The sequence below is a fragment of the Ciona robusta genome, chromosome 9 (genome assembly GCF_009617815.1).
Source record: "Ciona robusta chromosome 9, ASM961781v2".
Classification (NCBI taxonomy): domain Eukaryota; kingdom Metazoa; phylum Chordata; class Ascidiacea; order Phlebobranchia; family Cionidae; genus Ciona; species Ciona robusta.
In genome coordinates, this window is record NC_143243.1 from 4,536,811 (window position 1) to 4,562,637 (window position 25,827).

The window sequence follows — 25,827 nt, forward strand, 5'->3', positions numbered from 1 at the left end:
TCCAAAGCTGAGGAGAAATTTGAAATAATAAACGATACCTGCATAAATATAATAGCTTAATTATAGAATACTTGTATTCAGTTACCGTCTGGGTCGATTGAAACACAAAAGGTGAACTGGGCGAACTATGTTACGAAAGTATCGGAGAAATATAACAATACTCGATTGTCTCGAAACGTGTTTGATTTAAAAAACAAGTTTATATTTTATTTGTAATGTTGTGAAAGTGATGTTTCTATTTTGTTACAGAATAATAGTTTCAAGCGAAATGAAAGGCGATGTAAGGTGTATTTCTATTGATAATCTGCCAATAAATGTCGTTGTACCGAAGTCACGGATGAATCATTCGCGTAGCCGCTGCAAAAGTGTTCCAAATCCTTCATTGTCAGCCAGACAACAAGGAAGTTTGGCGAGAAAGACGCGGTGGCCGGTCGCTTCGTATTACTACAGTACTTCAAGTTTTCCCTCTCTGTATACAACGTTAACCACAAATGAAGCGAAGAAAGAAGAATCCGAAAAAAGGTGATTTTGATGATAGTGTAGGCTTACCATCCCATTTTGTTGTATGACCAGGTTCGTTTGCATTCTGAACAAAACTTATCGTTTGCGTTTCATAATAAAAATAATTAATATAGTAGGGTGGAGGAAGATGGGACACCTTTTCATTCTATTTCTCGTCCCATTTGGTAGTTAACGAAGAATATTCAAAGAATTAAAAACCCGTATCCTCATGACTCCCATAGACCGTTGTTAATTGTTTTAAACACGATCAGGATATTTGAATATTATGTGCTAAAGGTGTCCCGGCTTCCCCCATCCTACTGTATAAGAACACGTTAATATTGTGGGTTTTCTGTATTTTTTAAAAAATGTGGATTTTCTGTAACTTAAACAATATGTTTTAGTACGCAGAGAAACGAAAAAGGTATCGTTGTTCGTGGATGTCCTGCTGCTACTGAAATTGGTGGAAATAAAGAACGTTTTCCATGGAAGTAAGAATGAATGAATGAATGAATGAATGAATGAATGAATGGATGGATGGATGGATGGATGGATGGATGAATGAATGAATGAATGAATGAATGAATGAATGGATGGATGGATGGATGGATGGATGAATGAATGAATGAATGAATGAATGAATGAATGAATGAATGAATGAATGAATGAATGAATGAATGAATGAATGAATGAATGAATGAATGAATGAATGAATGAATGAATGAATGAATGATAGTCAATGTATGAATGAGTGTAACTTATCTACTTTCGCGTGGCGGGCAAGGACAGTTGTTATAATGAGGTTGTTCTCTTTCATACACCCCGTGTTCGCTTACAAGTTACCTTACGCTTACGAGTTAGGTTTGTAACTTTGTGGGTGATTTATACATTTTAAGTTCTATATGGGAGACGTGAAGATATGGTTTTGTTATTCCTTGAATGTTCTTTGTTTACAACGAGAGGGACGAGAAAATAGAATGAAAAGGTGTCCTATCTTTCGCCATCCTATTGAATAATAAAACGCACGCATTACAATGATTACAATTAAACATATAGTAGGGTGGGGGAAGATGGGACACCTGTTCATTCTATTTTCTCATCTAATTTTTTAGTAAACAGAGAACAATGAAAGAATTATAAAACCGGATCTTTACGACTTCCATAGATCGTTGTTAAATGTTTTAAAAGCAATCAGAATATTCGGATATTATAAGCTAGAAGTGTCCTATCTTCTCCCACGGTATTATTTTATCATTTTCATCACTTGTTTAACCCCTTTAACTGCCGTGGAAGTTCCAAGTCGCTGGGGTCCACATGTTGGTTGGTAGTTTCTCTTTACTTGTAAAAGTATTGTTTTGACAAAGCGTTTGAAAATGTCTAGTAAATTTAGCCTCTTCCCTACAGTTATGTCCCCAGATTTTGCTGTTATCTATTTTCGCGCCAACATGGGAATTCCCTGTGTCAAATTCGTCTCCAAATTTTGAGTTTTCTCAGGAAAAAAACACGTGAAAATCGATGTGTTTTTGTGAATATTTCTCGTTTGTCTAACAATATGTTACAATATTACGGAAAATACGAAACAAGAGACATGTTTATTTGATAATACGCTAAATGTACTGAACACATTTTTATAATATACAGACAATGCAGCGGAAGATCTTTCACAAGCGTCAAAGTATTGACGCCGAGGCATTCGAAGGATTGTGCGCAGCCAAAACATTGTGAGAGTAACACGGACCAAGATAGGTAATGGATCAACAGTAATAACAATAAATATAAAATTCCAGGATTGAATTCATGGAACATAAAAATCATAATTTCCAATAAATTTAATTGTGAATATGAATATTGAATTGTGTTAATATTATAATGGAGAATATTATAACAATTTATTTTATGAATGAAATCTACGTTGTCTAATAAGTGGAGTGAGCTCTGTTTTATTTGCTAATAATGAATAAAAGGTGCTTGTGAAAAGTCTTCCCCCCACCTTATTTGCTAACCACTAACCCCTATAACCACTAGCTACTAACCCCTATAACCACTAGCTACTAACCCCTATAACCACTAACCCCCTAACCATCAACACCTAACCTCCTAACCTAGGGATTGGGGGTTAGTGGTTAGCAAATAAGGTGGTGGGGGGAGATTCTTCACTAGCTCTCAAAATTTGAGTTTATTTGTTAAGATATGACATAGATTGGAAAACAAAGGTGAAACAATACCACCTAGTGGCCATGTCTCTGCCAACTCCGAATCGATGCCCGGTAATCGGGAAGAAGAAGTTTCATTACGATCTCATTCGCCGATAGCAATACAAGCGTGGCCGCAAAGAAAAATATATCTTAGTACTCAGCCCCACATGACCCAAAGCCTGACATCTTACACTGAACAAAGAAATTACAATACCAGTACCACAATAAATGATTTGAAAACGGCAAGGTCCAGCACCCAGCAAACAAAGCGTGTTCATAAACCTCTTACCCACAGACTATCTTTCGCAAAATCATATACAAACCAAATATCAGCAATAAACTGCCATAACAGCGATCGCGGATACCGAATTCCAGTTTCTCATCGACGACATGTTATAAAAGAACCAGTTAACGGAACCGATACTCAAGTTACTACCATACCAGCGCACATAAGCGACTTAAACAAATCCTCAACTAAAGTCTCAGGACAGGACAATAATTCTACCAGCAATCAACTACATACATCCTTACCATCGAAGCAAAATATCGGTGGTAAATTTTCGTACCTCCGTTTTAATAAACCTCCTATTAACAGTCTGGCTCACTCTGCTGCTAATTATCGAGACCCAGCAACTTCCAAAGCGTCTTTGCTGTCCACAGAACAACTTGTTATTCGGGAATCGGTAGAAAAAGTACAGCGCTGGATGAGAACACTACCCAAACATTTTCATACCATTCATCATGTGTTGCCACCAGTTCAGTATGATTACTGAAATTTATCATTTGCTGCCATAATATCCTAATCTTGTTTTAAACAATTAACAACGGTCTATGGGGGTCGTGGGAATACAGTTTTATAATTCTTTGAATCTTCTTTCTTTACTATTAAATGGGACGAGAAAGTAGATTGAAATGTGCCCCATCTTCTCCCACCCTACTATATGTATTTTGACTCTTTCGGCATAGGTGTCATTTTTTAATTTTGTTAATTGTCATTTACCCTGATAAAGATGACATGAACAGAACAGTAAACACTGTGCAGCAAAATTTTTGCCGAGGGAGCCAAAATACAAGTATGATTACTGATGTATACTATTACTTTATTTGGCTAATTGCAGTTTGAAAGAAAAGCAATTACATTTTTATTTTATTCGCTAATTTTTTGTGTTTATATTTATTTCACAATCAAGTCTTTTGTATTTTCTAATTTTATACGAAATATCCACGACAATGAGGTTCTTCGTATTTATTTTATCCAGTCATTAAAAGTTCGCAACAAAAAGGTGATGTAGAAAAAAAAAAGAAAATATAAATAAAAACGAAGAGTTTTCTGCAGAAATATCCTTCTGACATTGCTAAGATGGTTGGTAGTCTGTGCAGCAACAAAGTGACAACGAAAGTCGATTGCGAATGAGCTAATAGGGCTGGATAGAGAAATAGAATCAAAAGCTGCACTTGTAAGGCTATGTTGCGTAGGTTTTTGGCCAAATTCAAGCACCCACGGCGTGCCACGCTCTAAGGATATGTTGCGTAGGTTTTCTGCCAAATTCTAGCACCCATGGTGTGCTACCTCAACAACATTAAAAGCTGTGTTGCGCAAAATTGACGTGTTAACCAGCTCCAACTCCTGGGTAGATTGGACGTGGGCGATGCAGTCCAGATGCTGATTGGTTACCTTTCCTCGAACGTCGGGTGTCTATATGATTGGAGGCACAACTATTTGTTCGTGCTGAAACAGACGGCACGCCGATGCTGGAACCAGATGGCCTGGTAACAAAAGTGGCTGATGAATAAGTTAATTTAAATTTTTGCTTTAATCTAGTTGCCGGAAAAGACAGTGGTGTATGAAACAGAAAACCAGTGTTTATGTCATGGCTCATTCCAGTTTATGAGTTACCATGTATCTAACTTTGTGGGTGATTGTTTTATCTTTATGATTGACAGGTTAGTTTATCTACACATTGTATGGCTGACAATTTGGACAACCATTAGTCACCACTGACTTGGAAAAATTGTTATGTAACTTTTTACTTTAATCCCTAATGGCCGAAAAAATGGCTGTCGTTAAAACATGGTGTTCTGTTTCATACACCTCACGCCACCTTGCGAGTTACCAAGTATGTTACTTTGTGAGTGAATATTTTTTTCTGATTTTTTTTATTAGTGGGTGATAATTTTGACAACTCATTAGTGACCACTGGGTTGGAGCAATCGAGGTGTATGAAACTGAACTGAGGGGTTAACGACTGTTGTTTTCCAGCCAGATGAAATAAGTTACACCCGTTCATTCATTTTACCTCATGGACGATGGAACTCTTTTGAGGGCAGGTATTTGCTTTTCATTAACTCTGTGTTGTTTAAAGGCAGCAGCATTTTCATAAACTGGTTCACTGGTTTGATTGGTGTAAGATGGGCTAGGGGGTAATAAGCCTAGAGGAGCCAGCTTTAATCTTTGCTTGGAGTTTGCTGATGTAGGAGGTAATTCATTTGGAGTGGAAGGTGAAAACACACTTTTAGGAGTGGTAGATCTTGAGTCAGGAGATTTTCCTGGTGCAGGCAGTTTGCTTGGCGTGCTAAGTCGAGATATTCGTGATCCTGACTGAGATCTACGGTTTGGAGCAAGTTTTGTTTGCGTTTCTTGTTCAAAACTCGGATTTTTTGGTGATTTTGAAAGTCGTGATTGTACCATGGGGTTGATTTTTGATTTCGTAATCCCGGATGAGGTCACTGGTCGCTCCACTGACCCAAACGATGAGTTCGACTCCAAACATCCTCCAACTGAATTTTTATCGCGACCTCTTGAACTCGATTCAGAACTAGTCGTCGATGTGCTGGAATCCACTGTCCCTTGAAGAGCGGAATAACCAAACGAAGTAATACTGTTCCTCTGTGTCTTGCTTAATCTTAATTGCGACTTCAGTGAGGGGCAAGACGCAGAAGACGTCCTAGTACGAGACTCTGTGACGTCGACAATGCCATCAGAAGGTAGAGATCCGAAACTAGAACCTGTTCCAGTGCTGTTTCCACCACTCGATGGGGGTAGAGGAAGACATGGCAACTCACTCGATGTTTTCTGCTGAAGAAATTGAATCGAAATATGATGAAATTAGTATTAGAATCAAAATATGAATAAAATTAAATTAAATAAATTAAAATTTATTTCGTCTCTTCGGTCACGATACAAAAAAGCAGAACAGTTTATAAAAGCGAAAAGGCAGGTAGTAACGGTAAAACAATAGTTTTAAAACATGCTTATTGGTAAAAAAGAAAAAAATAATGTTTTGAATAAAAGGCGTGACCGTTAAACCCTACAGACAATACAAAATAAGTAAATAATATTTATTTAAATAATAAAGGTGAATATTAGAACCAGCACACTTACATGATTTCCACCTTCCATCAAGTTATGAGATGTTTGTGAAAGTTCCGCTTCAACGACCGAGCTAATAAAAGCTTTTTCAAACACTTTTTGATGTTCAGCATTAAGTTTTCCTTGTGGACTTTCGTTCTTGCCTGCAAATAATAAACAATATAAATTCCTTTTTCTCTTTCGAACAAAGGATAAGTGAATCACAATGTTTAGAGTGTTAACTCTAGCAGACCAGAGGATTCTGCTTCAGGGCTCCACGCAAGAGAGTAAACTGCATTTTTTCCCCAGGGGTGGTATTTTTGGCTACCGACTAAACTAGTCGCCACCTAAATTAAAATCTAAAATTTAGTTGACCGATTTTTGACCGACTAAAATCTGTAATAGGTAATGCATTGTAATTTAGTCGGCCAACTTGGTAACAAGTTGTAACCGAAACTGACTAACTTCAGTCGTTAGCCGAGAATACCATACCAGGGAAACAGGTTAGAGAGGAAAACAGTTTTTAAAAAATGTCATAAATACCGGCAGTGGCGCAGCTTGAAAAAATAGGGGGAGTTTTTATCAAAAAAATTTCAAAAAATTTTTTTTTAATTAATTTTTTTTTTGGTTTACACCCTAAAAACCCTGGCTGCGGCACTGAATACCGGTAAACAGTGAGTTGGAACTAATGATAAGTATGGCCCAGTAATTGGAGCATGCAGAGCCTATACAATGTGCTGTTGGGTCCATTTTCTCAGAAAAAAAGTAGTTTAATTACCTGTATTTCTGTGTGATTTTTGGGCAGTATTTTTTAAATCTAATTCTCTTTTCCCACTCAGGTCTTCTTTACTTCCTGAATAATGATGACCAACAGATTTCATTATCCGGTCAAAGGCTGTAGTAGTCTTGGTCGGTTTACTTTCAACTTTTGGTTTGAAAGCTTTTTGTTGAGGTGACCGCACAATAGTCACGCCTGTCGCTATCACTTCACGATTTTGGTTTTGGGAGTTGTAACTCACAGATGTCGGTCTGGGGTTGTCACTTTTTTGTGACCTCGTGAGAATAACATGTTCGTATGACGGTGGGGCTAGCTGGCCCATTGAACTAGTTACTAATGGGTAATTTTCATATTGAGGTTCTTCCTTCATTCTTAACCTTGTGTGTTTCTGCTTCAAACAGTTGCTTCTTGTTATTCCATCTTCATCAAAAGTTGTCTCCGTCATTAAAACTTTAAATTGTTTGTTACTACCGCTTCCTATGCTAACTACATTGTCATACCAATAAGAATTGTTTTTTTTAGGTTGATTTTTGATCCCAATCTCAGCGGGATTTTTGTTTAAGCAATTACGCTGTTCTTGTTTTTGAACTGTGATATCTACATATCGTGACTCACAGTTTGTTTCATTCACGTCTTTTTCGGAAGTTTGTTCTTTTTCAGCACGTTCAATTGTGCTTCCTTCAGCAAATCCTTCATCGGAAACCACTTCTTCAACCACGTTCAATAATTGTCCCTTTGATTGTTGATTCGCAAGTGGTTGATTTGGAAAGGGACGACTTAGTTTTCTTCCTACAGCTGCGTCGCTGTTGTTTCCAAGTTTAAGTTTGGATCTTTTATCATCAAGTACACCATCAACGGTTGGTTTTAAATATGAGTTTGGTTCTAACGAAAGAGTACGCGGATCAATCAAGGAGCTTGCAGCTTTAACCGGAAGAGAAGATTCGGTTTTCCTAAATAAAATCAGAATTAGAACAAAATTTTTAGAATATTTCGTTTTCCCGAATACAATCAGGTTTAAAAACAAATTTTTTAGAAGATTTTGTTGTTTTTTTAAATAAAATCAGGTTTGAAAACAAAATTTTTAAAAGTTTCTGTTTTTTTTGAAAAAAATGACAATTAGAAACAAAATTTTTGTTACATAATATTATATTAGCTATAGTTTTATCGCAAAAAAACATCTATTGACTCAGCAGTCTAAACTTGAATCAAACCAACAATTTAGGTGTGTATATATATACTTAAGCAAGATACCAATTGCTGCAGCCTAGTGGTCACTAATGGGTTGTTCAACCAGGCAGCCATGCCGAAATTAAGAGAAAAAAAAATATAAGAGGTCATGGCATATGGCGCAAGGGCAAAGCGTGACAGTCAACAAAAGTCAGAACATTTGCAAAAAACAATCTTTTCCCAACGGGTTAACGGTGAATGTAATGTAATTTACTTTATCCTCATGGCCGAAAAACGACAGTCGTTATAACAGGAGTGTTCATACACCTCGTGCCAGCTTACGTGTTACCAAGTTTGTTACTTTGTGGGTGATTATTTTTGGGGGGAATTCTTTTATTTTTTAAGTATGGCTGATAACTTGTACAACCCATTAGTGACCACTGGGTTAGAGCAATTGCGGTTAAGTGTCTTGCCCTAGAACACATTCGCCCACAATGGTAGCAGCAAAGGGCCTTGAACCCATTACCTCTGAGTTGGAGGCAGGCGTGCTTACCAACTGTGCTATGGCACTAGACATTTAAAGCATCAAGATATGTTTACTCACTCCAAAACATTTTCTTCTTCAGACTTCTTACTTCCAGATTTGTTTCCTAAATTTGATTTTCCAAACTTTGCTTTCATCAGATTCACAAATGATGATGGAGAACTTGACTTCTTCTTTCCGTTTGTTGCAGAATTTGTCGTTACCTTTACGTTAGGTGTAAGCTTTGTGGGTTGTCGTCCTTGCAGAGGTTTTGATTCTTTTACACTTCTAGGCATGGGGGATTTTTCTGTTGAATTCAAAACATTGGTAATATACAAATTATACACTTTTGTTTCTATTAGAAGTTTAACTTGATAATAATTAAACATAAATGGCTAGTTTGTCTGCTAGGTGTAGCGACCACGCTTATTTTCTTTCAATTAAAAGTAAATATGTTTTTAACTGTAAGCGTGTTTTAACAACTGTTTTTTTGTCGCTATATCCTGTCTTTTCGTAGAAAATATTTCAAAATCTTTGCTACCGTAATCAAGAGACAAATAAAAAATTATTACTAATATTATATAGTTTCTTAATAAAAGTTATGTAATATGTTCATATGTTGCATGAATTTAGAAACATTTTAAACGAAAAGACAGGATATAGCGACAAAACAACAGTTGTTAAAACAAGCTTACAGTTAAAACATATTTAGATTTAATTTGAAGAAATACTAATAATACAATTGAAAAGCCAACCTACCCTCTTCTGCATTTGATAATCTTGCTTTAGGAGTTGAAGTTAACTTAACATAGGGGTTAGTTGATGGAAATCGGGGCTGGGGATTTGCTTTCGTAAAATCATTTTGGTTTTCGGGGACATAGTTTTCTCGCTTTCTTAACGAGTGGTCACTGCTAATGCTCCGATGACGAGAAATTTTTCTCATACCACCATCGTCTTCAAGGGACTGTCGGTCGGATCTTCGTCTCACAGCGGAGCCTGTAATATTTTATTGTAAAAATTTTTAAAAAGGAATATTAATTCATAAATATAGTGGGGTGGGAAAGACGGGCCACTTTTTTTTACATAATATCCAAATATCCGGATTTTTTCAAGAATTAACAACGGTCTAGGGAAGTAAGAAAATGGTATAATCCGGCGTCCGGCGCCGTGGCGTAGTGGTTAGCGCGCCTGCCTCTAACCCAGAGGTAATGGGTTCAAGGCTCGTCGCTGCTACCATTGTGGGCGTATGTGTCCTTGAGCAAGACACTTAACGGCAATTGCTCCAACCCAGTGGTCACTAATGGGTTGTCCAAATTATCAGCCATACATAAAAATGAAAAAAGTATCCAAAAAAAAAAATAATCACCCACAAAGTAACATACTTAGTAACTCGTAAGCTGGCGCGAGGTGCACACCCGTGTTATAACGACTGTCGTTTTCCGGCCACGCGAGGATAAAGTAAGTTACATTCATTCATTCATAATAATTCTTTGACCCTCTTCATAAAAATACAATGAAAGGTGTCTCCTCCCCCACCCTACTATATAAGAGATATATATTTCGCCTAAATGACATTATCAGTCTTTTTTTCAAAAAAAATATTCAAATAAAATTTTCACCTTCACTCATTCTTCGGTTTTTAGGTCGACCAATTTCAGGTTTGAAACTTTCCTCTTCGTTTTTACTTGGTCTTGTACCTATGTCAGAAGATTTTGAATGATCTTTTGATAAAGACCTGCGTTGGTGAATTGACGATTCACTTTTGCTGTTCTTCTTTGTTAATTCAAACTGAGAATTTTGCTTTGGACTTAGATCTGCAGATTGGGAAAGAAATAAAAAATAAGGTTATTTAGGTTCAATGATGAATCACTTTTTATGCTGGCAGGTTTTTATACAACAACATAGTTATAAGTATGTGTCTTATTGTGTATTATATAGGTGGTCCCATACATCTTATTCCTTTACAAGTATTTTGGTTTGCACCATTAAGGGGTGTTTTATGTTTTGCTGTTATATTAAATGAACAAATAAGTGTAACTTATTTTATCCTCGCGAGGTCAGTAAACAACAGTCGTTATAATACAGGTGTTCTGTTTCATACACCTCGTGCCAGCTTACGAGTCACCATGTATGTTAATTTGTAGGTGATTATTTTTTTGGGAGGATTTTTTATGTATGGCTGATAATTTGGACAACCCATTAGTGACTACTGTGTTGGAGCAATAGCTGTTAAGTGTATTTCCCAAAGACACATACGCCCACAATGATAGCAGCAACAAGCCTTGAACCTATTACCTCTGTCTTAGCACGCGCCTGCCTGTAACTCAGAGGTAATGGGTTCAAGGCTCGACGCTGCTACCATTGTTGGCGTATGTGTCCTTGGGCTAGACAGTTAACGACAATTGCTCCAACCCAGTGGTTACTAATTGGTTGTCTGAATTATCAGCCATACATAAAAAAAATAAAAAAATCCCAAAAAAATAATCACCCACAAAGTAACATACATGGTAACTCGTAAGCTGGCACGAGGTGTTAAACCCGTGTGATAACGACTGTCGTATTCCAGCCTCGCGAGGATAAAGTAAGTTACATTCATTCAAAAATACATTTACCTTTAAATTTGGCGTTTTTATCATTCTCGATGGGGTCCATGAGAACATAACCATCCTCTTCAATGGGAGCAAATCCTTTCATCACCTCCTGGAGGATGTGGGGAGGTGGGGGAGGAGGAAACTCATCTTCCAGAGATTGTTCTTTCGATTTTTCTACAAAAGCATCTGGAGATTGTGGAGCAAAAGAAGGTTGCGGCTTTGAGCATCTTTTGGGAGTTTGTAGAGTGCTGAATACCTAAAGGATAAACTGGATTAAGTATATTGTTTAATGTAGTGTTTTAGCTTAGCAGAAATAATTTCTGCGCAATCGCTCCAAACCAGTGGTCACTAATAAGTTTTTTTTAGCCATATAAAAAATTTGTAGCCATATAGAGAAAAAGACACACACAAAGTTACATACATGGTAATTCATATGCTAGCACAAAGTGTACAAAACAACAGAACATCCGTGTTACAACAACCATAGTTTTTCAACTACACAAGGATAAAGTAAGTTGCATTCATTCATGTATGTAATTTACTTTGTTCTCATGCAGCCAGAAAATGATTTTTATTAAACGCAGGTGTTACGTTTCATACACCTCGTACCAACCTACGAGTTACCAAGTATGTTACTTCATGAGTGATTATTTTTCTGGGATTTCATTATGTATGGCTGATAGTTTGGACAACCCATTAGCGACCACTGTGTTGGAGCAATTAACGTTAAGTGTCTTGCCCAAAGACACATACCCCCACAATGGTATCAACGACGAGCCTTGAAACCATTACTGCTGGGTTACAGGCAGGCGCACTAACCAACTGTGCTCAGGCGCTAATTTATTCCTATATGTATTGCCTGCACAATCAGTCAGCAACTAAAAAATAAGCAGCAGCTAACCATGGAGCAGACGTCCAACTTTTCTTCCATATTTTTCTTGTTATTATCAAATTGTTCAAGTTCGTATATATGATCCAACGACTGTGACTTTCTGCAAGCGGCTGAATATGACTTCCTTCTCCACCCACTGGTGTCCTGGTTTGGTGATTTTCCTGATTCATTGTCAGCCGATTCCTTCCATACACTGAGTTTAGGTAAAGGTCTGCTTCCTAAAATATAAATTAAACATTGTAGTTTAAAAAGGATGAAGTTTAAAAATGACTAACAAATATGAGCCCCTAAAATGTACCTTGTAATTTTAAAAGCAATTAAATAAAAAAAAATTAACAAATAAATTTAAAGTAAACATTGTAAATTAAAAGGCAATCAAATTAAAAAATTACCTAATAAATTTATGCCTTCTAAAATATAAATTCAACATTGTAATTTAAAAAAGATCAAACTAAAAAAATTAACTAATACATTAATGCTTCCTAAAATATAAATTAAACATTGTAATTTAAAAATTGATCAAATTTGAAAAAAAAATACTAAATTTATGCTTCCTTAAATATAAATTAAACAATAAACATTGTAATTTAAATACTGATGAGTTTAAAAAATGAACTTATAATTTATGTTTATAGAAGTTAAAAATGTGAAAACAAAATCAGCATAATCAGCTAATAACCTAATAATGCAGATTTTTTTATAGATGCACATATATTATGATAATGAAAATTCTAAAATGAATTCAATTATTAAAAAATGTTGCATTTAATTATAATATTTGAGTTCTATTCTATATGGGTAAGGTCCCACAGAGTGGCATGCCATGGGTCTTAGGATTTAGGCCAGGATTGGCTTGTTACCCCAAAAAGTATTTAAGTTACCTTCGGTTTGATTTCTTGGTTGCGTGTCGGTGGAAAAAACACTGTTGACAAAAAAATATTTAAATATATGTATATTACTAAACTTTTTTGACAAAAAAGATTAAAATGTATTACTAGAGATTTTGTGTTAAAATTGCGCATTTGGTGAGGAAAAATAAGTTTTATTTATTGTGATATAAGAAATCAAAATCAATCTGTCATTTTTGTTTTTTTTATTTCTAGTAAATCTGGTGTTAAAATTGCCCATTAGGGGAGAAAAAAAGTTACATTTATTTATTTATTGTGATAAAGGAAATTAAAATCAACCTGTCATCTTTGTTTAACGACTCAGAACGAGAAAACTCTTTGGATCTCCTGTTGACTTCGTCTTCCACATGATCCTCGCATGGAGGGGGAGGAGGTGGAGGTGGAAGATCTGTGGAAGATTTATTTAACATCGAATGAATGAATGAATGAAACTTACTTTATCCTCGCTAGCCGGAAAACGACAGTCGTTATCACACGGGTTTAACACCTCGTGCCAGCTTACGAGTTCATGTATGTTACTTTGTGGGTGATTATTATTATTATTTTTTTTTATGTATAGCTGATAATTCAGACAACCAATTAGTGACCACTGGGTTGGAGCAATTGCCATTAAGTGTCTTGTCCAAGGACACATACGCCCACAAATAAATAACTGCGTTGTTTCATTTCTAACTAAGGCAAAAAAAATTCCTGACCAAGACTTTAAATGTTGGGCAGCAAATTCTTGGCACAATAGCCAAAATACAAATAACTGGGTGTATACCAACTGTTATTTGTTGCTATCATGACAATACAAAGATGCCTCTGCCAACTTTTATTTTCAAACTGTGTAAACTTGCCCAGAATAGGCTTAGAACTGAATTATACTACAAGGGCTGTGTTAGAAATTAGAATCATAGGTAATATATAGTAGGGTGGAAAACGTGGGACACTTTTTATTCTATTTTCTCGTTCCATTTGGTAGTAAACAAAAAAACATTTAAAGAATTAATAACCGTAATCTCACGACTCCCATTGACAGTTGTTAATTGTTTAAAATACATTCAGGATTTTTGGATATTGTGTGCTAAAGGTGTCCTATCTTCCCCCACCCTACTATACTATACATTAAATAAAGTTCCTAGTTCAGATTTTACTATACTAACATTTTAAATGCACAACAGACACATTGAGTGTGTGGCATTTACCGTGTAAATTATGTAAAAATTAAATCCCAATGCCAGTTTCCACTGACTTGTAATTTTTATAAGATTAAAGTAATTCAAGTTGAAATATTTTTAAACTTATCTGTTTGATCTTCAGATAGGGGCAAAATTAAATATTGCGTAATATATTTTGAAATTTTCACTGACAAATTGAAACATTAATTGTGAATTTGATCGCTCGGTATCAGGTAGTTCAAAGCCAATTATTAAATAAGTATTAATCCCACTAATTTTAATTACGAGATAACTCTAATTTGGGAAGCAATTTTGGTGTAATAGCTGTATAGGGAAGTTGCCGGTGCCAGTACTAAAATTAATCCAAATTTAATTAACGACCGAGTTGTTTAAATTAAAGCGGATGTCTGCAGTTTTCGTGATCAAAGAATCCAGTATCATTATTATTGGGAAACATTTAGTTTTACCACCGCTGTTGGAAAGTTAAATATAAACTACATTACATGTGCTCACCTTGATTATTAAATCTAGTTCTAAAATTGTTTTAAAAATTTAGGCAAAACAATAACTGAAACATGCAACAGAAGATGAAAGCAATCTAAAGAGTACTAACAACATACCAGTCAAAATTTTCCGCGTATAAAACAACGATTGCACCACAAACTATTTTCAGGTATGATGTATTGTCGCTATATCCTGTCTTTTTGTTAAAAATGTTTCTAAATCCTCGCTACCGTAAACGATAAGACAAATAAAGGTACTATTATTATATTATTAGGTCTACATTCAACGTGTAGAAGGCTTATCAGTCCATTTGTATAACTGGATTATTATCTTTCTAAAGTAATTAAATAGATAATCAAATAATGCGGCGCCAAGGCAAAGTGGGTAATGGGTTCAAGGCTCAGCGCTGCTACCATTAGGCTTATATGTCGTTGAGCAAGACACTTAACGGCAATTGCCCCAACCCAGTGGTCACTAATGGGTTGTCAAATTATCAGCCACACATAAAAACTACACCAAAAATAATTTACCCAAAAAGTAACATACTTCGTAACTCGTAAGCTGGCACGAGGTGTATGAAACAAATTGTTTAATGACCGTCGTTTTCTAGCCAGGCAAGGATAAAGTAAGTAGCATTTATTCATATACCTTTACTATTACAGTACCTGTAAATAATGGTGTTTTGGAATGTGATCTTCTTATTAAACCTGGAGAAGATTTGTTCCACGAGGACGATCTAGAACTGAGAGAATCAGGTGAAAGCGACTTTTCTTCTAAACGCAATGAGATTTCTCTGTGAGCTTGTGTTTTCTGCTGATGCTGAGATCCATTGTTGTTATTGGTATTTTTAGAATTCTGGTTAAACGGCTCATTTTCATAGAATGAAGCCGAGGGTTGAGAGTCACTACAAGCTGAGGTTTGGTTCAACGTGTCTGAAGAATCGGATTGTAAAACCAAACTCGACGGTCTTTGTGTGGTTCGTTTACCATGAGAGTTTTTGTTTTGAGATGCAGGATTCAATCGATCGTCATTTTTAGTCGAATCCTCTTTGTATCTTCTGAGCTCAACTTCAATGTAGGAATTATTGTCGAAAGACTGACTATTTTCTAAGTTACTTCCGCTTGTGCTTTTTTTAATTTTAAAAAGTTTTCGGTTGTTCGTTTTTTTGCACGATTCTTTTCTCTGTTCCAGGGATTCACCCGAACATGATCTTGAAGGACTCAGTGGAGGCTTGGAGGAGGAGGAATGTCTTTGGGGGCAAGATGAGCAAGACTGCAATGCACATTTGCTGGACGGTGTGGCGTAATCAGCATGTTCGTTCGTTGTATAAGGTTCAGGATGCTCATGTATTATATTAAGTGAACCAACTGATGCATTATCACTGTTTGGGATATTAGGTGTCTTTATTTGTTCCGAATTAACATCGGAAACTGTTGACTTCTGTAAAGCAGAATATAGTTCTACGACTGTAGCAACATCAGTTGCTTTGTAAGGATCAGAATCTTCAGTGTTAGGTGAAGACTGAAGACGTCCCATCGCTTTGGTGAAAATCTTATCTGTTAACCCTGGAAAAAATCAAATTCAAGTTTTCAAGACAGTTTTTTTAACATATAGTACTGTGAAGGAAAACATTTTGCATATAATAATATCCAAATATCACAATCGTGTTTTAAACAATTAACAATGGTCTATGGAGTCGTGAGGATACCGTTGTATAATTCTTTGAATGTTCTTTGTTTACTACCAAATGGAAGGAGAAAATAAATGAAAAGTGGCCCACCTTTCCTCACCCTACTATACTGTAAAATTTAGTAACTAACAAAAACGTCAGTCAAATCCTGATCTAGTGCTCATAGAGTAGGACAATTCTTGTGAAAAAATAAGTCAAGACCTGGTGCTGAGAAAACAGAACAGACAAACATCAAGTCAAACCAATTGAATGATAAAAGATTTATATTTGGCCTAAATAGCATCAGTCTCTTATTCAAACAAGATCCTTAATGTGCAACATATTTTATATTCGAAAATTATTTAGTAGCTACGCAGTAAAACAGTTACAGCGAATTTGTTTGTAAAATGCCTTGACAGTGTCTATGGGTCTCCTACCTACATCAACTAGTAAGCTTGTCACAAAAGCTCTGCTATATTTACAGTATGCCTAACTATTCCATGAATGAACAACAGCTTATTTATTGATAGGTTTGGCTCAATTACTCTCTTTTCTGTGGAATAGGTTGGGTTCAATTATTCTCTATTCTTTTCTATATGGGTGAGGTCCCGCAGCATGGCACCTCACGGGTCCTAGGATTTTTGCCAGAATTGGCCAATTGGGTTTAAATAGGATTTTGTTTATGAAGTTATTAAGACAAACCATTTTTGGGTTTTCTCTCAACGCTGCTGTGCAAATCTCTCATTGGGTCGTTTGAATCTTCTATCAAAACTTGTCTATTGTTTTTACCATGTTCTTCTGTTAAAAAAACAAACAAGAATTATTATTAATGATACACCGGCGCTGTAGAACAGTTGGTTAGCGCGCCTGCCACTAACCCAGAGGTAATGGGTTCAAGGCTCGTCCCTGCTATCATTGTGGGTGTATGTGTGTTTTAGCAAGACACTTAACGGCAATTGCTCCAACCCAGTGGTCACTAATGGGTTGTCCAAATTATCAGCCACATATAAAAAAAATTAAACGCAGAAAAAATAATTGCTCACAAAGTAACATACTTAGTAATTCGTAAGGTCTGGCATGAGGTGTAAACAGAACACCTATGTTATAACAACTGTTGTTTTCCAGTCACTTGAGGATAAAGTAAGTTACATTCATTCATTCATTCATCTCATGGACCAGTGCTGATTTGAACATTTGTCCAATGACTTAAAAGTGAGTTGCTTGTGTCACTTACACCAACTTATATGTTTAATTGTGTTGCATGTACATTGTCCCTTATGCTTAATGGGTTGCCAGACCTTTTTGTAAGTTCATGCTTAACCTGGGTTGCACTGCATAAAACTGTCATATTGTTTCGATTTTATTGTTTAAATGTTAATCACCCACAAAGTAGCATAGACATATGGTAACTCATAAGCTTACACGAGGTATATGAAACAGAACACTCGCGTTATATTGACTGTTGTTTTCTGACCAAGCGAGGATAAAATAAGTTACATTCATTCATTCATTTATTCATTCAAGGTATGATTATAAAAAATTCTACTTCGTGTGGGTGAGGTCCTTGTTGTGGACCTAGGATTTAGGCCAGTTTGCCCATTTCCCAAAATTATTTCCCATTTAACTTACTTTCAACTCCGGAAAAAGAAGTTTCATTTTGTTTTTGCAATATTTTGTTATATTTGGAAAGATTGTCAACTTGTCGTTTTAAATTGAAGCACTCAGATTGCAACTGACGTTGAATGAGTTCCGATTGGACCACCTGAGCTGCAACCTGTAAAAAAAATTTATATTATAATTTATGCAAAAATTATTTAAAAGGAACCAGGTCTGTAGGTCCTTGGCCTTATTATTTAAATTAAAGACAACGACATTTGGGCTATTAACAGCGGTTATGGGAGTCGTGAGAATGCAGTTTTATAATTTTTTGAATGTTCTTTGTTTACTATTAAACTGGAAGAGGAAATAGAATAATAAGGTGTCCCATTTTCCCCACCCTACTATACGACACCACATATAATGTCCAATAGGCCATATCGTCTATGACTGTAATTTAACTCTCCATAAGAGGAAAAATAGTAGAAATACGGTGAAAACTATTGGTGAAAAGATTATTACTATTAAATAAGTTACTACCTTGTTATATTCCACTTTCTGTTTTTCAGCTAGTTTGATAAGCTGATAATTTTGTTCTTCCATTTTTTGAACTCTTTCAGCTAACAAAATGCAGTGTCTTCGAAAATCATCAAGGTCCTGGTATATAAATTAGTTAAAGATTTTCCACTTGCTTTAACTAGTACTTGATAACTATATTATACAACAAGACATTAAGATTTTGAATAGGTGTAGTGACCAGTTTCTTTCTTCCAATCAAATGTAAATCAATTTTTAACTATAAGCGAGTTTTACCAACTGTTGTTTTGTCGTTATATCCTGCCTTTTTGTTTAAAAGATTTCTAAATCTTCGCTACCGTAATTGAAGAGACAAATATAAGTTATTACTAAATATTAACACATTAATTTTGTTATGATAAAAAATAATTTTTATATGACTCTTCGATTATTGTAACGAAGATTTATTTAAAACCTTATTATTATATATCAAAGCATTAATTTTTTTAAATAATAATAACTTTTATTTGTCTGTTCAATCACAGTAGCGAATATATTAGGTGTATTATTAATATTATAGTATGACATGTTTATGTTGAATTTATTCTAAATAGGCATCAATTTTTACTATAATAATAACTTTTATTTGTTTGTTTAATTACAGTAGCGCAGCTATTAAGTATATTTTTTAAATTATAATATGCCATGATTTATGTTTAATCTATTCCAATAGGCATCAATTTTTACTATAATAATAACTTTTATTTGTCTTTTTAATTACAGTAGCGCAGCTATTAAGTTTATTTTTTAAATCATAATATGCCATGATTTATGTTTAATCTATTCCAATAGGCATCCATTTAAAAAAAATATTAACTTTAAGTGTCTGTTTGATTAGGGTAGTTAAGATATTAAATGTATTAGTATTATGATAATATGGCATGATTTATGTTGGTTAAGGTGTCAAGTATTTTTTAATATTATATCATGTCTGATGCCATCAATGTCATGATTTTTTAGTTTAAATTTCTTCCAATAATTTACTGACCAGGACTGCTTGCCGCATATCTCTCTGACAATGCATTTGATTGTTATTGGATGTTGAAGTGAAGTTTTGTAATTCCATATTCCTCTTTTGCTCAGTTGCACCAACATATATAGATGGTTTCAATGGTTGAGACTGCTGAATACACAAAGTAATTTATTTAAAAATATTCTAATAACAATTAAAAGTTTTGAATAAAATTTCCTTTAAAACGTTATGTCGGTTATATATATGTTTTAAAATAATTATTTTTTTTTAATATTTAGAAATTCTGTCGCTTTTCAATGTGTTTTAAACAAAATTTCCAGATTTTGAACCTAATTTGCTGCTGTTTATCATTAGCAATATCAGATTAAGTTACATTAATCCACCTCAGATTTAATTTTTGTCTGGATTAGTGCTGTTTGTTTTTATGGTTTTTGTGTTTGTGCATAATGAACTTAATTGTGTCACTTAGTTTTAAAATTTAAGCTCCATGGTTAGGCAGTGGGTATATGCAAAATCCCAGCTGAATATATTGCATGGAATGTTGTGTTATATGTAGCTCATACATGTGTAACAAATTATCTAGGGTCCCAAATATTACTATCATGGGTCCCAAAAAATCCTATGGGTCCCAAAAATAATCATATATGGGTCCCAAATTATCATTGGTCCCAAATAATATCATATATTGGTCCCAAATTACCAGAAGTGATTTTAAACGGAAATCATTTTAATAGACCTTAAATTTAACATGAATGTGTAGATCGGTATTTCTTGATCTATTTTAGCTTTTCTACCCATTGTTTGTGGTTGTGCAATAATGTGTGAAAACCTTACTTTATCCCTGCGTGGCAGGCAAACAACAGTCATTATAACACAGGTGTTCATACACCTCATGCCAGCTTAAGTTACTATGTATGTTACTTTATGAGTGATTTTTTTAACTTGTTAATTTAAAACATTTTTGACAACTGTTTTGAGTTGCAGCTCAGAGGTTAAGACTTGAAGTATCTTCTATACCTTCATCATCATTAAAAGAAATTATGGTTATTTGAACGGAGAGACAGTCGTTAAACACGAGGGCTCTGATTTACACTTCGTGCCAGTTTACTAATTACCAAGTATGTTACTTTGTGGCTGATTATTTTTTTGGTTATTTTTTTGGTTATTTTTTTATATTTTTTTACTTACTTCTTGTAAAGTTACATAGCGTCCAAGATCTGTGTGATGTTCTGTATGACGTAAAGCGTCACGAAGAGATTCTTCCATGTTGTCAAACTCAGACTTTAATTCCTAATTGAATGAAATCTGGGTTAGTGGAAGGCACACTAACCACTTTGCCACAGCACTGAACATAATTCAACATTGGTTATTTTATACCGATAAACATGATGTCAGAATTAGAGTATTTTTATAGAAGATGAAAAACGAGTTGAGTATTTTTAACATTTTTAAATCACATATATAGTAGTGGGGGGGAGGTTGACACACCTTCAGCACCAATATCCAAATATCCTGATCGTGTTTTGAACAATTAACAATGTGGGAGTCGTGAGGATACAAGAAAATAGATAAAAATGTGTCCCATCTTCCCCACCCTACTATACATATATAAAATGTTCAGGCAAGAAAAAATAGGCACTAGTGAAGAATCTTCCGGTACATAGCAGAATAGGCTGGTGGAAAGTGTTAGTGGTTGGTGGTTAGGGGGTTGGGTGTTGATGGTTAGGGGGTTAGTGGTTATAGGGGTTAGTCGTTAGCAAACAAGGTGGGGGGAAGACTCTTCACTAGCACTGTTAGTATGTAAAATAACTTTGCCTATAAAGCTCTAGTATTTATCTTTGCCTGAGGACCTGTAGTAAAATTCAGCTGATATATGACCATGTGTACTACAGACCATAAGCCCAGCAGTAGAAAACAATATAGTGCTGTGGTAAAGTAACTAATGCATTTTTGCCTTTAAAAATTAAAAAACATATTAAATTTTGTTCCGAAAAACTTTTTTTTTTTAATGACTAAAATTGTTCCGGAAACGAAAAAAAGAAACACAAAAAACCTAACAAGACTTAAAATAACTTATTAAGAATATTACAAAACCATTATTAAACTTTTTGGTCTAATAAACCCAATACTTCCACTAGGCTATTCATGAAAGTCTAATTGACTGCTATTTTTAGTTTATAAAAAGTTGTATAACTCGCACTGGTGTACCATCTTTTCCACAAAAGTGGTGCTTCAAAAAAAACCACATATATGACTCGCTGTCATATATAAGTCTGCAGCATAACATGTAAAGCCTTTCTCGGAATGTTAATTGTTAAGCAAGTATGAAGTTTTGTTTTTGATAGTGTTGTTCACAGTCCTATTTATCCTCTGCTTATTAAAAGTCCACCACACGTTTGTAAACTTTCCAAACACTTAATTCAAGTGGTTGCTACAAGCCACTATGCACTTACTGGAGTCAGATATTTTTAAAACAACAGAGCTTAAATTAATGTTTACCTTCGCCCGCCAGGTCAACGTCTGCTGTTATTATAACGCAGGTGTCCTATTTCATACACCTCGTTCCCGCTTACAGGTACAACGCATGTAACTACGTGAGTAATTAGTTTGTTTGCATACAACGGTGGAAGTAGCGACGTGCCTCTAGCCGAGCGCTCTAGTAACTGTTCCACGGCGTTAAAAGGAATATCAACGTTGTTGTAATGGTAAATTTTAAGCAGGCACGAGATGCATGAAACAGAACACTCGTTTTATAACGATTGTGGTTGACTCGCCACGCGACGATAAACTATATAGGTTAAACCCTGTCATTGCATTCATTGAATCGACCACCAATTAACATACATGGTAACTCGTAAGCTGGCACGAGGTGCATGAAACAGTACACCCGTGTTATAAGGACTGTCGTTTTCCGGCCACGCGAGGATAAAATAAGTTACATTCATTCATTCATTCAAACGATAAAATACATAAATTTAAACCAATTTTGACTTTATATTTTCTTTGCCTTATTAGTCCATAAAATTTCTGCAATGCGTCGTTCTAGCCGGTTACACTCTCAATAATAGTCTACACGAAAATTACAAACCAAAACATTCCTTCACACCAGCGCAGTAGAAGCACTTTACGCACTTATTACTTTTGCGTGTAAGCTGCGACATCGTATTCTCATGGGTACGTACTTACAGGTTCGCTGTTACATACCAGAGCTGCATTAACTTAATTTAAGTGTCAACTTATGTCAACGCCCGAATTCTTTAATTCTGCGAGAGTTTTTGCGTGGGAGACAACGACGATTTTCATAGCGTTCCGTTAACAAAAAATAGCAGGGTGGGGCGAGACGGGACATCTTTAGCACATATTATCCAAATATAGTGTTTTAAAAAAATTAACAACGGTCTATGGAAGTCGTGATGATACGATTTTATATTCTCCTGAATGTTCTTTGTTTACCACCAAATGGGAAGGAAAAATAGAATGAAACGGTGTCCCATCTTCCCCCACTCTGTTACATTTGTTAAAAAAATATTACGTGACACTGATAAAACGTTGCGTTTATATACGAAATATATGTGTTGACAGAAAACAATGTTCTCAGCTATCAGATAAAACTTGAGACTTTCCCACGAGAAGCATAGATCTCCTTCAACCACAAATGACGCTAAAACCTTATCCTGCTATAGGCCTACACAAAGTACCAGTGACGTCATCTTACATACTGAGAATGCTATTACGTAAGTAAATGTCACGTAAAATACAAAAACCTCACATAAAATCGTAAACCATTTTTTGTTATCACTGTTTTTATCCTGATATAGTAGGGTGAGGGGTGGGACACCTTTTAACTCTATTTTCTCGTCCCATTTGGTAGTAAACAAAAAAACACTCAAACATTAGAAAATCGTATCCCCACGACTCTTATAGGCCATTGTTAACTGTTTAAAACGAGATCTGGCTATTTAGATATTATGTGCTAAAGGCGTCCTTTCTTCTCCCACCCTACTATATTAAATTGCTATAAATACGACAGACAATACGACCCATGTTAGTGGCATTATAGTCCTTGTTACACGTCATTAAACATAATATCCCCTGGTACACCGATTCTGTGCCGTAACGCATTGTTCGACCTAAAATTATGTGTGAAAAAGTTTCGAAACTATTGGCAACATACAATCTATGAGAATATCAGTTGTTTTTTATACGTGGAAGGTAATTTATATATAGTAGAGTGGAGGAAGATAGGTCACCTTTAGCACATAATACTTAAATATCATGATCGTGTTTTAAACAATTAACAATGGTCTATGGGAGTCGTGAGGATATAGTTTTAAAATTCTTTGAATGTTCTTTGCTTACTACCAAATGGGACGAGAAAATAGAATGAAAAGGTGTCCCATCTTCCCCCACCCTACTGTACAGTTTATGCTTTGCATAGTTTTCAAAGATAAAAATCCAACTTTAGACCTCTACTTATAAAGATGTATAAATACGTGGTATTTAAACTACACCCAGGACATTATGTAAACATGAAATCATTATGTTTAAGACTTACCATAGCGACGAATGGCTTCAGTGAAAAAGCTTGAACACGTGTTAATTTGACGTCACTCTGTGATTAAATGATCGGTTATATATTAACACGAAGGAACCTAAATCGGGATGAAAGCCAGTGTGGGCTGAAATTATATATCTGACTTTAAATACATGGTGTTTATATTAATATTATATTATGCGTAATAAGACATAAAATAGGGTAGGGAAGATGGGAAACCTTTTATTTTATTTTGTCATCCCATTTGGTATAGTAAACAAAGAATATTCAAAGAATTATAAAACTATATCCTCACGACTCCCATAGACCGCTGTTAATTTTTTAAAGCACGATCAGGATATTCGGAATTTCGGATATTATGTGGTAAGAGTGTCCCGTCTTCCCCCATCCCACTTTGTACCATTCAAATATTCAAATTCTGTCTTGGATATCTAAATATAAGCATTTAAAGCAAACACGCACCTTGAAGAATTGTTCTTTAGGATTTTCTTCATGCTTTACAAAATTCAATCGTAAAACTAAACAGTTCGAAAATAATTTCTAAACATTACAAAAACCTGTGACAAACTTCGCTTATTAAAATGCTAATTAAAAAAAATCGTGATGTGAAAATGGTTGTAGAATTTGTAAATAAAACTGCTTAAGCTCTGAGAATAACAGGGTATTTAAAGGGATTAAACTATGTGAAATCTTCGCCAATACTTCCGCAGTTTAATCAATAACGCCAACCTGTCCCTTTCGGCCACTAAAACAGTCAACAGCTTTTGTCAGTTGTTCAGTATTTTGCCAGGGGCAATAATTTGTTACAAAAGTCGCCATGTTTGGGCTATATATCACTATAGGTGACGTAATTAGCGTGTGAAACGATCCGTTGACACCTCATTCACCACAAATGTTTTATCTGACAGCGGTTAGTGAAATCTATAAACCGCAACCGCGTTAAAACCGTTGCTATCTCCCAGAAAACCGTGACCTCAGTGAGGTCTCGTATGACGTAACAATTATAATTATCCAGCAGCGATTCGCTTGATTTAGATGACTGGGCAAATATAAGATCTTATTTTCCAAAAATGTTTGTAATTTTGAATACAATTAGCCAGTTCTATTTCATCGTATATAAATCAAATATTGTTCAAACAGCTGTCAGTTCTATTTCATCGTTAATCAAATACTATTCAAACTTTCAACTACTATTAAACAATTTATAAACTTATTCGAAATGTTCGTTCATTTTAGATTATTTGGATAGTCGCATTTATTTTTAAAAGCACACGTGATGCCAAGAGTGAATAACCATTGACCCTTAGCGATTATCTTCGCAAAGGGGAATTGAGAAAGTAATCTTCAGCGTAAAGACGAGCATGACCCGGAGCGAAAATAATGTATAGCTCGTTTGCTGGTGATACTTAACATAAAATTATAGAAATATGAATCAAAATGAATAGAAATTTGAGCTCCAAAAATCACCCGTATAGTGCTATACCGTATTAATAACTGGATTTGCTATTAACAGTCCACAATGTTTTTATATGGTCAAAAATTAAAAAAAAGCTGTCAGTAAGGCAAATAAACTGAATTTATAGATTTTTTCTGGTGGTTTGATTTCTATATTAAATCGTTCATTCATCGTGAAAAGTTAGAAAAACAAACACAAATCACAGCAGCCCGACCCGAGGCGAAAAGTAAATCTATTCAAACTACTCAGTGCAAAGGATTTCCACTTGAACACCGAAAGTGAGCCAGAAATATTCGACCAATTTGTTCTGATTCATCAACTTTTGGCATTCAAACGACCTGAGTCATTTTTTAACTTAGCAAGTAACTTGGGTCTAAATCGCTTTATTTTCAGAAAAGCAACCAATATTGTGACGCCCATAAAACAGCATTGCT

At 35.1% G+C, this 25,827-nt stretch overlaps 2 protein-coding genes across 9 annotated transcripts; one reads left to right on the top strand and one right to left on the bottom strand.

Moving 5' to 3' along the window:
* Positions 1–108: 108 nt before the first annotated feature.
* Positions 109–3,931, top strand: LOC149731170 (uncharacterized). The gene is made up of 4 exons (XM_089884379.1): positions 109–522; positions 906–992; positions 2,143–2,247; positions 2,701–3,931. Exons 1-4 carry the CDS (start codon positions 230–232, stop codon positions 3,467–3,469), a joined length of 1,254 nt encoding a protein of 417 aa, XP_089740505.1. The 5' UTR covers positions 109–229; the 3' UTR covers positions 3,470–3,931.
* On the bottom strand, positions 3,928–24,532 carry LOC149731171 (uncharacterized). 8 transcript variants are annotated; one of them, XM_089884366.1, is made up of 19 exons: positions 24,400–24,532; positions 23,938–23,994; positions 20,571–20,672; positions 19,398–19,529; positions 18,374–18,490; positions 17,867–18,011; positions 16,940–17,035; positions 15,234–16,133; positions 13,184–13,292; positions 12,878–12,918; positions 12,006–12,214; positions 11,126–11,360; positions 10,133–10,327; positions 9,273–9,509; positions 8,595–8,820; positions 6,824–7,773; positions 6,079–6,209; positions 4,994–5,772; positions 3,928–4,463 (listed from the first exon to the last, which is right to left on the bottom strand). In XM_089884366.1, exons 2-19 carry the CDS (start codon positions 23,938–23,940, stop codon positions 4,307–4,309), a joined length of 4,764 nt encoding a protein of 1,587 aa, XP_089740492.1. In that variant the 5' UTR covers positions 23,941–23,994; positions 24,400–24,532; the 3' UTR covers positions 3,928–4,306. The 8 variants fall into 8 exon arrangements, with proteins under 8 accessions (XP_089740492.1, XP_089740491.1, XP_089740489.1 ...); XM_089884365.1 differs by having other exon boundaries at positions 4,994–5,769; positions 19,398–19,532; XM_089884363.1 differs by having other exon boundaries at positions 19,398–19,532.
* Between the last annotated feature and the right edge of the window lie 1,295 nt (positions 24,533–25,827).

Coding starts and splice junctions, on each gene's coding strand:
- LOC149731170 (XM_089884379.1), top strand. CDS start 230: ATGTTTCTATTTTGTTACAGAATAATAGTTTCAAGCGAAATGAAAGGC. Junction 993..2,142: donor AAAGAACGTTTTCCATGGAA/GTAAGAATGAAT, acceptor TATAATATACAG/ACAATGCAGCGGAAGATCTT. Junction 2,248..2,700: donor AGTAACACGGACCAAGATAG/GTAATGGATCAA, acceptor GATATGACATAG/ATTGGAAAACAAAGGTGAAA.
- LOC149731171 (XM_089884363.1), bottom strand. Junction 12,919..13,183: donor TCGTTAAACAAAGATGACAG/GTTGATTTTAAT, acceptor TTTTGTCAACAG/TGTTTTTTCCACCGACACGC. Junction 12,215..12,877: donor ACCAAGAAATCAAACCGAAG/GTAACTTAAATA, acceptor TTTATATTTTAG/GAAGCAGACCTTTACCTAAA.